Source organism: Brachyhypopomus gauderio, chromosome 17, assembly GCF_052324685.1.
Source record: "Brachyhypopomus gauderio isolate BG-103 chromosome 17, BGAUD_0.2, whole genome shotgun sequence".
NCBI classification, from domain to species: Eukaryota; Metazoa; Chordata; class Actinopteri; order Gymnotiformes; family Hypopomidae; genus Brachyhypopomus; species Brachyhypopomus gauderio.
Window position 1 is genome coordinate 17,458,037 of NC_135227.1, and position 13,655 is coordinate 17,471,691.

A 13,655-nucleotide genomic window follows, 5' to 3' on the forward strand; every position below is an offset into this window, starting at 1 on the left:
ATTATTATTATTATTATTATTATTATTATTATTATTATTATAATAATAATAATAATAATAATACAGGTAGTCAAATTCTCGGCAAACTGTTTCTAGACGTTAACGTAATCCAGCCTCATCATTTTACACAAATCCACATTTGGGATTCAAACCGCTGCTCCAACCAAAGGGAAGATGAAAAGGAAGGAGTCTTGTCAAGCACGCGGGAGGCTGAGAGAGGATTCATAGCCATGAGCACGAACACGCAATGCTCTTTTTTTACAAACCACAATTCCTTTAAAGATCAAAATCCCCTCCGGACATCGGGCGTTTAGCGTCTGATAAATAATTTAGCAATTTAAACAGCGCGAGGCAATATTGGGAGAGATCCCGGCGATAAAGGCACGCGCGAGGGTTGCTCTGCGCAGGAATGGCTCGCGCATCAGTAACTGCAATTTGCTTGTTTTAAAAAAATATATAACATGTAAATAGTTGCATTTAAATGTGATTTGTTTTTTCACTTGACCATGCGCTGTATTTTGTCATTTACTTTGCCGATTCACAGCCAGTTGTATTGCGATAATCAGTTGTGTGATTTATGTTGCTTTTACTCTGATATTGTTATACGCACAAAAATCTTCAAGTGCTTCAGCTAGGTGATAAGTGCTCAAAAAGTCAAAGCACACAAAGCGCTTGCACTCAAATAGATGTGAAACTTGAAAAGAGTTTTAGCTGAAGGTTTTCATACAGCAAATTTTTATACACACTTTTTCAGTACACACTTTCAAAGTAGCTTGGGAATATAAGGTTTTTATATGCAACATATCACCTTGGTGGCCAGCTGTCATTCCTTTCCAAACGCCCGACAGCAAGTGCGTCGCTGGTCGTTCTCAGTACGGCGAACTGAAATCACATGCTCAAAAAGTTGAGATGCCTCGGAATGCAGCTGCTCCTCCTGAAGGTAGCGCTGTCCAGGGGAACAGGCTTACTCTTCGGGTTGTTACAAGCTCTTTGATACGTAATATCAATAAAGCAGTTAAAATACACAAACCAGTATGTTCGACGGTTTAGAGAGAAAGGGCACCTGAAATCTTTACATATAAATTAAGGGTCTCTATTAATGTTTTTTTATTAAGTTGAATTAAGTTGAATTTACGTGGTGCTAATGTTATATATTACTGGATTATTTATTGGTTTATCTGGCCATTGTAATGTGCACAGAAAATTAGCAGAGTTTTGGAAATAATATTACATTCATTTCACTATAGTAATGCATTGTTGTTGTTGTTATTATTATTATTATTATTATTATTATTACAATATAATTGCTGCACAATTTATTATTGTTGCTATTGTTATTATTATACGGGGATTACAATGAGGCTATTATCCTTTGTTGTAAAATGATAACCTACATGAAAAGATGAAAACATGAAGACCACATAGCAGCTCATAGACAAGATTTGACATTTAAAATAAATTCATGCGTCATTATTTCGCCGGCTAAATGGTAAAATGATAAATCAGGTAGGCTATACAAAATCTCAACATTCCTCAAAACGCTTTAAATGCATTTACATTAAATATTCTTTCTAAAAACAAAAACCTTATAGCTTTAATAAACGTCACCTGTGTTTAGATGTTCACTGTTGCTTGTGGTCGTTACGTCCTGGACGTCAGCAGTTATCCACGTGCCCCTCGGGTCTTTTGCCATTTGTGAAATCTACAAGTATACACTAACCGTTATTGTCGTCTTCCAAATAAGCGAGTCCCGGATCCTCGTAACACGTATAACTTAAAACGTGACAAATGTCCTTCTGCGTTGTGCCACAGCGTACTGGCTTCAAATTTATCCAAAATGTCTTATAAGGGCCTTAATCGAGCCTTATGTCAGTTGTCTTCGACCATGTCTTGTTACAATTCGGTGTATCTACTTGAGCACTTGCAGTCTGAACGTCATGTGGGCGAGAGGACAGTTTTATGGAATTAAGTCCCCCTAAATCCCTCTAGCTACGCAACAGAATGCTGAAGGACTGCGCATAAGCTTCTGAATTCAACGTTTGCTTTTTCCCCCCTTTCAGCCTTGCGTTTTTACACGGCCTCTGGGATAATCATGGGCTGAGTCTGCTGGGTTTTTTTTCCACAGGATTGATAATTAGTCCTGAGATTAAGGCCACACTCTCTGTCACCTTTGCTACTGGTTGGACTGGTGCGGGCTCAGCCCACGAGAGGAATCACTGGAGATCTCCGCAACTGAAACACAGTAAGGGGCATTTATAGACGTTAACACAAATCTCACGCTTCACATATAAAAGTTGCGGTTTCAAGTATGATGACTAAAAGTTTTAAACACATTACCTGCGCTAGGTTCGCTATGGCTTGTTACAATGAAAAATGAAAATTACGCTTCTTTTGGCCCTCAAAGGCGAGAATACGGTCCGCCGAGGCTTCGCTCTCATTGGCTGAGGAGTTTGCGTCAAAAAGTAGCAGGAGACATTCGTGTCCCCGCAAAGGGCCCCGAGAGAGAAACTGGATCCAGTCCTGAGTGCTCCAGCCGCCTCTTCATTGGCCAACGCGTTGTACAAATCAGGCAGGAGCAACTTCGTCCACAAGACAGCGAAATATAACCGTATGTACTTTTATCTCTCTCAAAGATTTCATCAATTATACGTTTTAGAAGAGGGGATGCAGCTTTAAAGTTCAGCGATTCTCGCTTTTCCTTAGTTTACAATTTTTGTTAGATCGAAAAAAACATCCTACATATTACGATAATAGTCGGATGTAAACTACCGGATATATAATTGATTTCACCGAAACGCAGAGTGCTTCAGTAAGTAGTCCTCAGTGTTTGTTTATTAAGACTGCCTTAATCGACCAGTTTACCACCAAAAACTGCCGGTGAGGATAGTGTAATAACTGGGCGATTATTGCTGTTGTTGTTGATATTCTTATTAGCCAATTATTATTGTTTTTGTTATTAGTATTGTTATTGTTGTTATTATTATTACTAGATTGGCTATTTGGTAATATAAAAATATAATTTGGCGAACGGTTTGCTCGCAAAGCTTAATCTCAGTCACCTGCGTTTCGAGTAAACTTGGTCTGAAAACTTCAGGGGATCATTTGTCTTTGGTTGTTGTAATCTATGTATTTTAAGGTTTGTTGTATTCCTCCGATCGACTAAGCTATGTTTCGAGAATTAACACAATACCAGCCCAGTTCTGCAAAGTTGTTTATTCGCCATCTCAGTGTGTGTTCCCGTACGAGGCGAAATGAAGACAAAGGATGATAATTAGAAAGGCGTGAGATAGTTTTCAGCGAAAACACTATCATAAGTACAGATCGTTCTTCAAAATCGACGTTTTGAATTATAATCGGAAAGATCGCTTAGCCTACCGTATATTTTACGTGTCGTGTTATGTAGCATGATATTATGCGTTTGATACAGGCTACTGAAATCGTCTGTGATTTCACTTGCTGCCAAAATACCTACTGTTCATTTATAAACTGACTTAGCTTATAAGTGGGGTATATAAAATATACCCCACTAAAATAATGTTAAGGTTAAAAAGATATATTCGGTGAAATATTACATGAAATCGCATTTTGTGTGTGTGTGTGTGTGTGTGTGTGTGTGTGTGTGTGTGTGTGTGTGTGTGTGTGTGTGTGTGTGTGTGTGTGTGTGTGAGTAAGAGAGAGAGAGAGAGAGAGAGAGAGAGAGAGAGATTTGTCGTTGTATACTAAATCAGTGAGGCCAAATGTTCAACTCAAGGTCCGAAGGGTAGCGTCCGGTAATTAGGGGAGCGCGTGCCATCCGGATTATCACGTTAATTTATCAACCAAAACATTTATCAATTAATTTTTGAATGAAGTAATTACTATTGAGTGGTTGTGCGAGAGGTAAACGAGGTACGTTTTAAGTGACAGATTGAGAGAGAAAACCGTTGGGTATAAAAACTATCCAGCTCGTCAATAATTAGTAGCTATAGAGTCTGTAATAATTGAGGTACATTTAAATGTCAGTATTTATGCCTTTGATAAACGTACACTAACCAATGACACTTTGAACACTATTTAAATTAAACTAATAAAATAAGACAATCTAACTTTTTCAGTCGAATAACCAAGTACTCTGTGGGTTAAATGAAATAAATTTCATTCAATATAATTTAATATTATCTCAAAATTAACATTCATTTAATCTGTTTAGTAGTGTAGTCTGAAAACTTTGGAATGCTAAAGTAGTGTTAGATTTTTTTTTAAGTTATCAAATGGTGGGAATTGTGAGATATCTGGGCTATTAACGTCCTATGTCTAAAGCACTCCAGTTCATCTCTAACCTGGAATCCAATTAGAGGAGCTTTGAAAACGGTGGTAATAATGAACGAGTGACACAACGGAGTCATTAAACACTGGTACCTATTAGTCATACACGTTTGTTTTTACACTGACAGAATGTACTCACTAAAACGCGCAATTGCGAGTGCGTTCATTAATGTAATCGCAACTGTATGCGTTCTAAGTGGGGAACGATGAGGTCTTCTTACATTGTTTCTTTTGCTTCTCGCCAGCAGGGCTTTTGTTATCGGCCTTATTTATCAGACTAACAGCGGCCTTTGTTGCCCCAAATGGCCCCCAATCAATTCCCTTATGCTTGAGACAATTAGCCTGGTTCCAATGCAAATCGTTATTCTCGATGGCAACTGCTGCATACACATTAGAAAGACTATGTTATGTGCATTGTGGGGACTTGTTGCAATTAGATATTACTTTTTTGGGGGGTTGATGGAGAGAGAGCGTGAGGGGGAGGGATGAGGGGGTGGAGTGGGGGGGTGCCCAGAAGAGTCTTGCTCACTTCACCAGGCCAGCTGGAGGTCCCGTGCAGCTTTAAGAGCACGTTGCAGCGTGAACGTCGTTTATTCCCGGTTAAGTCCTTGCCAGCACCGGAGCGCTGCTGTGTCGATCAGGCTACGTCAACAGCCCACTACGTTTTGTAAACGTCTTTTTGTTATCTGTGTGATTTTGGAACAGGGTTTGATTCGATTCCAAGCCTGGAGCCAAAGGAAATCGGGGACAAAAACGAAAAGGACGAGTGACCCGTCTCCACGTTTCCCTCCAACTTTACCTCAACGACAAACTTTAGCATGATGTCGTATCTTAAGCAACCACCTTACACAGTCAATGGGCTAAGTTTAACCACCTCCGGAATGGACCTCCTGCACCCGTCCGTGGGATACCCAGGTGAGTCGGTCGTGTTGACGCCACCCTTGATCTTCGCTGCAGAAATGGAAGACTTGTCCAGTTGCCGAAAAGTTCGTCTACCTGTTTTCATGACTGTGTCATGTGTTGAAGTTTCACTACATCAGTCCGTGTATCACCAACACTTTTATTTATTGCAGTTGTGTATATCGGTGTCATTTTGTTATGATCCCACTAGTATAAAATATATCTGTGGCATAGTTGTAGGATTTGATTGAATGATTTGTTGGTGCTAATGTGAACCTTCACTGAAGTGAAGTTGACTCTCCAGAAATGCTTTGATTCATGTAATCATTACAACTCTAGTAATGAAACGTTAGAACTAGTCGGACACCTTAATGTGGGTCCGCAAAAAGTGGTCTGGAAATGATCTTAAATGTTTATTCTTTAGAAATTTTTTAAAATTCCGATTGTGTGATTCATTGAATGGAGATCGAGACCGGAACACACAACAGGCCAACACATTTAAGTGTACTTAAGTGTTTAATCACGACTTTTACTAATGTTTATCAAGATTGTGCAAGCTATAACAATAGTTTGTAAACATGAAAAGCAAATATGGATAATGTGTACCATTACATCGATCTATCATTACATTTCATTATAAAAATGTAACTTTTGCTATGGACTCTTTTTAATATACTTTTTTTTTATGGTTTATTTGTTCACATCAGCTACTCCTCGAAAGCAGAGGCGGGAGAGGACGACGTTCACGCGCGCTCAACTCGACGTACTCGAGGCTCTGTTTGCTAAAACGCGGTACCCAGATATATTTATGCGAGAAGAGGTGGCCTTGAAAATCAATCTGCCAGAGTCCCGTGTACAGGTCCGCATGTTTTTAACGAATAATAATGTAAACCCTAACGTGTTTTCATTTTAAACGATTTCAGATTGTTATTTTTTCCCAATCAAAACGTATGTTGCTCACACTCTTCACTTCAGCATTTGGTGTACATGCTAAACCTTGTGATTGTAAAGATTCTTAATAAAGGTATTTGGTCACTTTGATTTTTGTTAACTGATATGAATATAACAGAACCACACGGAGTTTGTCGATTTGTTTTCAAATATTTAAGGCCTGAATTATCATTTTTAATGTAACATACTTTTCTGTGACAGGTTTGGTTCAAAAACCGAAGGGCAAAGTGCCGCCAGCAACAGCAGCAACAACAGAACGGAGGTCAGAACAAGGTTCGACCGGCCAAAAAGAAGAACTCCCCGGCACGAGAAGCCAGTTCTGAGAGCGGGGCGAGTGGCCAGTTCACGCCGCCTTCAAGCACTTCAGTCCCGGCTATCTCCACCTCAACAGCCCCGGTATCCATTTGGAGCCCGGCCTCTATCTCGCCCCTGTCAGACCCGCTCTCTACCTCTTCCTCTTGCATGCAACGGTCCTACCCAATGACCTACACACAAGCGTCCGGATACAGCCAGGGCTACGCTAGCTCAACGTCCTATTTTGGGGGCATGGACTGCGGCTCCTACCTGACACCCATGCACCATCAGCTATCCGGGCCGGGTTCCACTCTGAGCCCCATGAGCACCAACGCTGTCACTAGCCATCTGAACCAGAACCCGGCATCACTCCCCACACAGGGCTACGGCGCCTCGGGCCTGGGCTTCAACTCCACAGCGGACTGCTTGGATTATAAAGACCAAGCGTCCTCGTGGAAGTTGAACTTCAACGCTGACTGCTTGGATTACAAAGATCAGACTTCCTCGTGGAAATTCCAGGTGTTGTGAAATGAACGAATCATCCGCCGTTGTGTCAAATCAAGACACTAAAGGCCAGATTACAAACATCGTAGACCTGCCATCCTTCCCAAAACAAAAACACAAAAAACGAAAACAGTAAAAAAATGCGTTAAGTGTTCCGTGATGCGTAAAGTGTGAAGGTGAATGGGTTACCACGTGCCCTGCGGCTCCTTAAAGTTAGTCATTCCTGGGCACAGAGAATGCTTCTCTAATAGGTACACGTGATATGACAATACGGTCATCATTTGAACGGACTTGAGGGTGCACAAAGGATACACAAGCTATATGACAACAAGCTATTATTTAAGGAAAACAGAGATTGATGAAATGATTTGTAAAAAATTAAAACTTAGGTCACAGCCACGGAACACAACCTTACCTAAACAAAGAGAGAAAAAAACCATTTAGGAGCCACTCGCTCGGTTAAGTGTTGGGAAAGGGCAGGCTTCCCTAAAGCCTCTTACAGCACGCCGACCTATTTCCTTGTTGGCAAGACGAGAGACACTACCATCAGGACGATGAGAGCAGGAGAGAGAGAGAGAGAGAGTGTGAGTGTGTGTGTGTGTGTGTGTTTGCGTGTGTGCGCGCGCGCTGAACGCCCCCGCGGCGACCTGGATGCACTACTTTATTTAAGAAAAAGTGTTTATAAGGAATCAATATGTAGTTTTTAAGAGACAATCAATGTGTGTCTTATATAAATGGTACATATGTGTTTTTTTTATCTGTGCTAGCCTTCGAAACTGTGATATGTTGTAACTGTATGCAATTTGTGAGCTCCCTCGCAACGGCGAAGACTCGGCTGTGATTTTAATAGTTTTTTTTTACGTTTTTTCCTTTGAAGAACGACTGCGTCAAATTATATTAGTCACATATGGAATTGATTTAAGATGACGCTTAAAAACCCCCGTTTTTAAGGACACTGGAAAGCATTCGGTTTTGTGGACTTCCGTTCACCTGTCAGTACTGGTCTTCCCCGACCTGCAGGCCACGATATCCAGCGTGGATCTTAAATTTGTCTGGCGTGGTAATGTGGTCCCAGCGTTGCAGAAAATATTAATAAACAATTTCTGATCTGGCTTCACTATTTAAAGTTATTCAATCTTCCCTGAGAAGTGTGCAAAATGAGTGCGTAAAGTGAATTGTCTGTCAAAGCGTGTGTGTGCGTGTGTGTGTGTGTGTGTGTGTGTGTGTGTGTGTGTGTGTGTGTGTGTGTGTGTGTGTGTGTGTTCTAAAGGTTATTAGATGGAAGGTTAGGCAACTCTAGGATGTGCAAGTTATTTTACTGTTGAAATTCTTTCTGCTGAAACCCCAGCTGACCCATAAGCCTGCACAAAATTCTGTCCACTTTGCAATGTGCAATTTTTTTTAATGTGATTTTTTCCAGAAATTTTAACGTTCTTCTATTTTCTTTATTTTAATTGGATTACTCTAATAGGTCCGTTTAATTATTATAATCAATATATAAAGTGATTAGATTAGTAACGTTTCATTGCTATTTTGGAATGGCCAGATTGCCACTACTCAGTGTGTTCTAATAAGTTTTATATACATATATCACGAACTTAAATTGTTTTGGTCGTCTTCCTAGAGTCTTCCCGAGATTAAGGATAGTAGGACTTTTTATCTCCACAACCATATTATGCATAACACGTTTGGTCATTGACTGACATAGAACGAGAAAATTCGTTTTCAGTGATGCAGGACATATACATGTAAATACGTTTAACAGTGATTTAGTTAAATCAATCAGTTACTACCACACTGATCTCAGGCCAGCCTAAGGAAGTAAATGTGAAAAAAAAACAATGTCGTATGCATCTTGTAATCGGACTTTTAGAACTGGAGATTTAAATTAAATGTATCTCCCCACAAAGTGTGCGCATTTTTGTTATTATTTTGCAGCTCTCTCGTCGGATTTCCGGTCCTTTCGTTTTAAAAGACATTGCACCAGGAATTTGCGTCTTGGGAAAGTCGCGCTAATCCGTGCCTCAAAGAGCCGCTAATCCCGATATTTCACTAGCGGGGTTTCTTTAGGGTAGAGGGCACTCCGCGATCCAATTCAAACTCAATGCAGCCCTCCTCTGTCGGCCTCTGCTTCAACGCATCGTTTTGCTCTTTGGCAGTGACTTCATATAACATTCAACAATGGGGGAAATACTTGTTTATTAATTTATCGGAACACTTTCCCCATCTTTAAATCCATTTTTCACAAAAACCGAGATGCATTGTGACTTTAACCGGTGAATGAGTCGTTTAAAATTTGAAAAAAAAACTATGTTGGTTTATATCATAAAATTATTTTGCGTGGGGTGAGTTTTTCATTCCTAGAATAGATTAAGATCTATTAGATCTATCGAGAACACCAGTTATAGTCTACAATATATAGGGGTGTAAGCTATAATAAACTATTTCGATTTTTCTCTCTGTTATTTTTTTAATGAAACAGGATTTATAGAGCGGTGTGGCAACAAAGACACCCTGGAACCTTCTCCGGATCGGTTGAAAACTTTGACTACGGTATTCGCCGACAGACATGAGTGCAAAAGGTCGATAGAGGACTTACAGCTACCGTTGGCTTGGTGGCTAAATCCATTCTAAAGGTTTGACTTTATGCGACAGTGCATAATTGCGTCCGCATTGGAAATTAAAGTGAGAGTCGCAATCGAATGATTCGCCATGGCCTCCTCAGTAATTGTGAGCAGTTGAACATTCAATTAGCGTCCTTGACATTGCCAACAATCTTTCTTTCATTTACGTCGTAACTAAAGCCACAGTAATTAAAAGAACGTCTCGAAATAGTGAAAACACTTAGACACTGCCTGAAGAAAACCGTTCATTTTTCTTTTACATGTTCCGAAAAGGAGATGGGGGAATATCAGGGAACATTCTAGTAACGAGAAAGTGTCATTTTTCTGATGTAAAATGTTAATTTACTTACATTTATGAAAAGCATTCACATAGTTCCTAGTTTTTCTTGTGGTGTTTATTTGTTTAAGTAGCCTATAGATTATCTAAAATTCCGTATTCCCATATTTAAAAAATACAGCAAACATGAACAGCCTACCTAACAAAAAAGTGTAGTGAGCACTTTATTCGTTGTCTCACTCAATAAAAAGTTGACAATGAACATATTTATAAGCTTAAAAATGGATTCGACTACACCACAACAAGTAGCCTATTATAAATGTGGGGAAAATCCATAACTGCAGAACAAAGGTGTTTAACAAAACTACACATATAAATCGGTTGATGTCTGCGATGTAATAGTGAAATAATAGTGATTTAGCCCTCACTTTGCAAAAATGTGGTATTGATCAATGAAGGGTTCTGATTATTGACTAGGTTATTTAAACATCAACTTAAGATATTATTTATACATCACCATAATCTTATTTAAGAATAATTTGAAACTGAATGTATAAATAATTGTGTCCTTTGCATAAAGAATAGGCAAGGTCTAATAAATTATATTTTTCAACTCCGAAGTTCTGCTCATTTATACATCCAAATAATCTTTTTCTACAGCCTACAGTGAATGTCTCTTTTTAATATATTAAACAACATTTCACTGTATTTCACTGTATACTATGAAATCTCTGAAACTGTTAGGCTGTCGAGTTTCTAATACGGTCTATGAAAGCCTTACAGCTCAGATAGGCTATAATTGTAAAACGTAGGACTGTTGTAATCTGGCATATAATGAACGTTTACTTAATGAGCGTTTCAGCTGATAACTGCATTCACTTGGCAGACAGGAATTGTTTCAAGGTTAAAACAAATATATAAGTTTATGCTGTAGTTCCAACCCGAGTCAGTCCGTTTTAACGTCTAACTGGATTTCAGAGAGTCACAATTCCAAGCGATTCGGAAAAATAATTCAGTTAGCCTAAATGTCATGTATTTTCATTGTAATTATACATACACTTCAGTGGAGGCCCTATATCCACAGTGTTTTATGATATGATTTCATTTAATGGCTCAGTAATGTTATGTGGAATAGATTAGGACGTAGCCTATATGTTCAGAAACTGGACACCGAGTTAAACGTTGGTAAATGATCAAAAATAAATATTGCTATAAATGTCCATTCAACGTTTAGAGCTGGTACATTTTGTGTACATTTGAACATTTAGTCTACATGGTCTATATGGGTCATTTGATGTAGTTACTGCCACTGTGACACGACCCACAGTTGTAGCAACAGTTAATTACATTTTTTCAGTGACAGTTACGCGAAATTAAGTCTAACTAACCCAAAATACCGGACAGATTAACTAGCCGACCTAAAGTAGCTACAACTACAGCCCGTAAACACAATCACAGCACTAAATGTTGTTTTAACAGGTAGGTTAAACTATTAAACTATTTGACTCTGCTCTGTCTAAATTATTTGATCATAAATAACCTAATAACAAGTGGAGAGAAAATAATTTCAAACTCCAATCTGCAACATTCACATTCAAACACGACTTACGAACTTGCGAGAACGAAGTCACGGCGTCGCTGGGCTCTTGACCTACAAACAATATGTTGTTTTGTTTTTGTTTTCTGTTTTTACAAACAATAGTTTGTCGTAAGATGGTTTGGCTGGTACAGCAAGGACATTCTCGGCCACATACAGGATGCTTCCAGGGGTTATAACTTTGAAACTGTTGCTGTTTTAAGTGTTCACAAGTCACACATAGATCAGACATGTCCCAAAACTAGGGGCCTCCATTCCTGCAGAGAGCATCTTTCTTTTTTAATTAAGGACAACGCGGCGAGTACCATGTGGGACTGGCAGACGCCGTCCTAATCCGCACCCCGCGTTGGTCAGTGTTACACTAAACAATAGCCTCTGTTCTCTGAGCAATCATGGAGCAGCCTGCGGCCAGCTAACTTACACGGGCTCCTCCAAGACCTCGCAAGCCGCAGTCTGTGCGCATGAGAAACGCCATTTGGGTGAATAATGTGACACCAGTGTTTAGCAGCGTAAAATGGCTCGCAACTGTTCAGAACAAAGTAGGCTAGAAAAAAATAATTGGCTACGTTTTCAGGGACGTTAGTTCGATTGGCCCGTATTGCGGCCTACTGTGATTAAAGCGCGCTCACGCGGGCCGATCACCCAAATCTGCACCATCCTAGGGGTCACTTTTCTTTCAACAGAATATCAGGACGATTGGAAACCAACTAGTTATTGTATCTGGAGGAGTTTAAACAAGCACTTCACGGTATATTTATAAGACTGGTTATTTTTTGCTTATGTTGTATTATGCCACATTTTGACATTGTTATAAGGTCGTGTCTGAATAATGTAAAAAGTCTAAATAATTTTAATAACAATATACTTTATGAATATACCAATAACGTATACCAATAACCTCACAGGGAAGCACCATATGAATTTGACATAGTGGAATTATGAGCAGTGAAGTCACGCAACAACTATGGTGCAAATCACCTTCTAAAGGGTGTTTCATCATGACTACAATCATTCTCTGAAGGCTATGTAGCAGACACCTGAGTGGACACTGCGTGGTTGTACTATTTCTAAATATAGCCTATAATATATAACGGGAGAAGAATATACTCTCCATTGATGAGTGGAACAGCAGGTATGTTTATCTGTTTGTCCACATCACTCAAGCTAAGGTGACTATGTTTTAGCACTACTTATATAAGATTGTAACATCATCAATGAATCTGATAATCTTGTCGAAGATTAAATTAATGGTGGTTTGTACCTATAATAACAGATTTAGATGTTTTAAAAATGAAGTTAAAAGGGATTGGTTTAGGCGCACTAAAAGCATGGGATTTGAATTTTTCCAACTGCTCATGTAAATCTGCAGATTTGTGGAGATCTAGTGCTGATAATATAGTGCTAGCAGCTTGACAACTGAAATGTGTGATAATACACCAGCCCCACACACTCACTCTCTCTACCTCACACACCCACATAATACACCAGCCCCACACACTCACTCTCTCTACCGCACACACCCACATATGCACAAACACATGCAGAAGAAACATTTCACATTCAGTAGTTTATACCCTCTCCAGTATTTTAACAAAACAAGAAAATGTTAGTTCACAAAATGGAAAATATGATTTCAGTTATCTGTTGCGTGTGCCTTGCGTTTACTGACTAGCTTAAACTGCTAGACTCTTGCAGGAGAAAAGTGCCACACAAGCCTGTTGAAATATTCTGAAAAGAACAAGACACATAATCAGACTGTGCTCAGGTCTTCGATATCAGACTGTCAGGTCTCGTATTCATGCTTTCGAAAAGAAAAGAACTAAAACAGGCCACTCCTCATTAGACTGGCTGGTGTTTTGTTGGAAGGACAGCAGCGGGAAAATCACATATAAGCTGATTAATAAATCGTGAAAAACGCTGCAGTCTACACTGTGTTGTTACTTCCTGTTTGCTAATGTGCACGCAGCATCTCATATCCCTGTGCTTTAAGGGCCTCTGTTAAACACGTGGATTACACCATCCAGTCTAACATTAAAAACTCCATAAAGAGACAAACAGAAACACATCTGTAGAGGATCCGGGACTCTGGCCGGTATCAACAACTGAATTACTGTCTAATCCTAAGGATCATCAAAAAGTCCATAACCAGTCTGGCAGTAAGCGTGAACCACTTTACTGTACGAACTGTGTGAGAGGCACATGT

At 39.5% G+C, this 13,655-nt stretch overlaps 1 protein-coding gene and 1 long non-coding RNA gene across 4 annotated transcripts in view; one reads left to right on the top strand and one right to left on the bottom strand.

Annotated features, from left to right (window-relative positions):
- The window catches only part of LOC143480982 (uncharacterized), a 5,239-nt gene extending 2,659 nt beyond the window's left edge, over positions 1 to 2,580 (bottom strand). The window contains exons 1-3 of one of the 2 annotated variants that reach the window (XR_013121926.1): positions 2,338 to 2,580; positions 1,609 to 2,232; positions 809 to 882 (exon numbers count right to left, since the gene is read on the bottom strand). This is a non-coding gene — a long non-coding RNA (uncharacterized LOC143480982). The remainder of the gene's footprint in view (positions 1 to 808; positions 883 to 1,608; positions 2,233 to 2,337) is intronic. The other variant, XR_013121925.1, reaches the window with a different exon arrangement.
- On the top strand, positions 2,508 to 8,978 carry otx2b (orthodenticle homeobox 2b). Of its 2 annotated transcripts, none has more exons than XM_076978873.1 (4): positions 2,508 to 2,608; positions 5,011 to 5,220; positions 5,913 to 6,064; positions 6,358 to 8,957. In XM_076978873.1, the coding sequence occupies exons 2-4, from the start codon at positions 5,124 to 5,126 to the stop codon at positions 6,976 to 6,978; spliced, it is 870 nt and encodes a 289-aa protein (XP_076834988.1). In that variant the 5' UTR covers positions 2,508 to 2,608; positions 5,011 to 5,123; the 3' UTR covers positions 6,979 to 8,957. The 2 variants fall into 2 exon arrangements, with proteins under 2 accessions (XP_076834988.1, XP_076834989.1); XM_076978874.1 differs by lacking the exon at positions 2,508 to 2,608 and adding an exon at positions 2,622 to 2,809 and having other exon boundaries at positions 6,358 to 8,978.
- Positions 8,979 to 13,655: the final 4,677 nt, after the last annotated feature.

Bases quoted from the DNA above. Each gene is read 5' to 3' on its own strand.
- otx2b (XM_076978873.1), top strand. From the start codon at position 5,124: ATGATGTCGTATCTTAAGCAACCACCTTACACAGTCAATGGGCTAAGT. The intron at 5,221-5,912 runs GTGAGTCGGTCG...TGTTCACATCAG, and splicing joins CCCGTCCGTGGGATACCCAG to CTACTCCTCGAAAGCAGAGG. The intron at 6,065-6,357 runs GTCCGCATGTTT...TTTCTGTGACAG, and splicing joins TGCCAGAGTCCCGTGTACAG to GTTTGGTTCAAAAACCGAAG.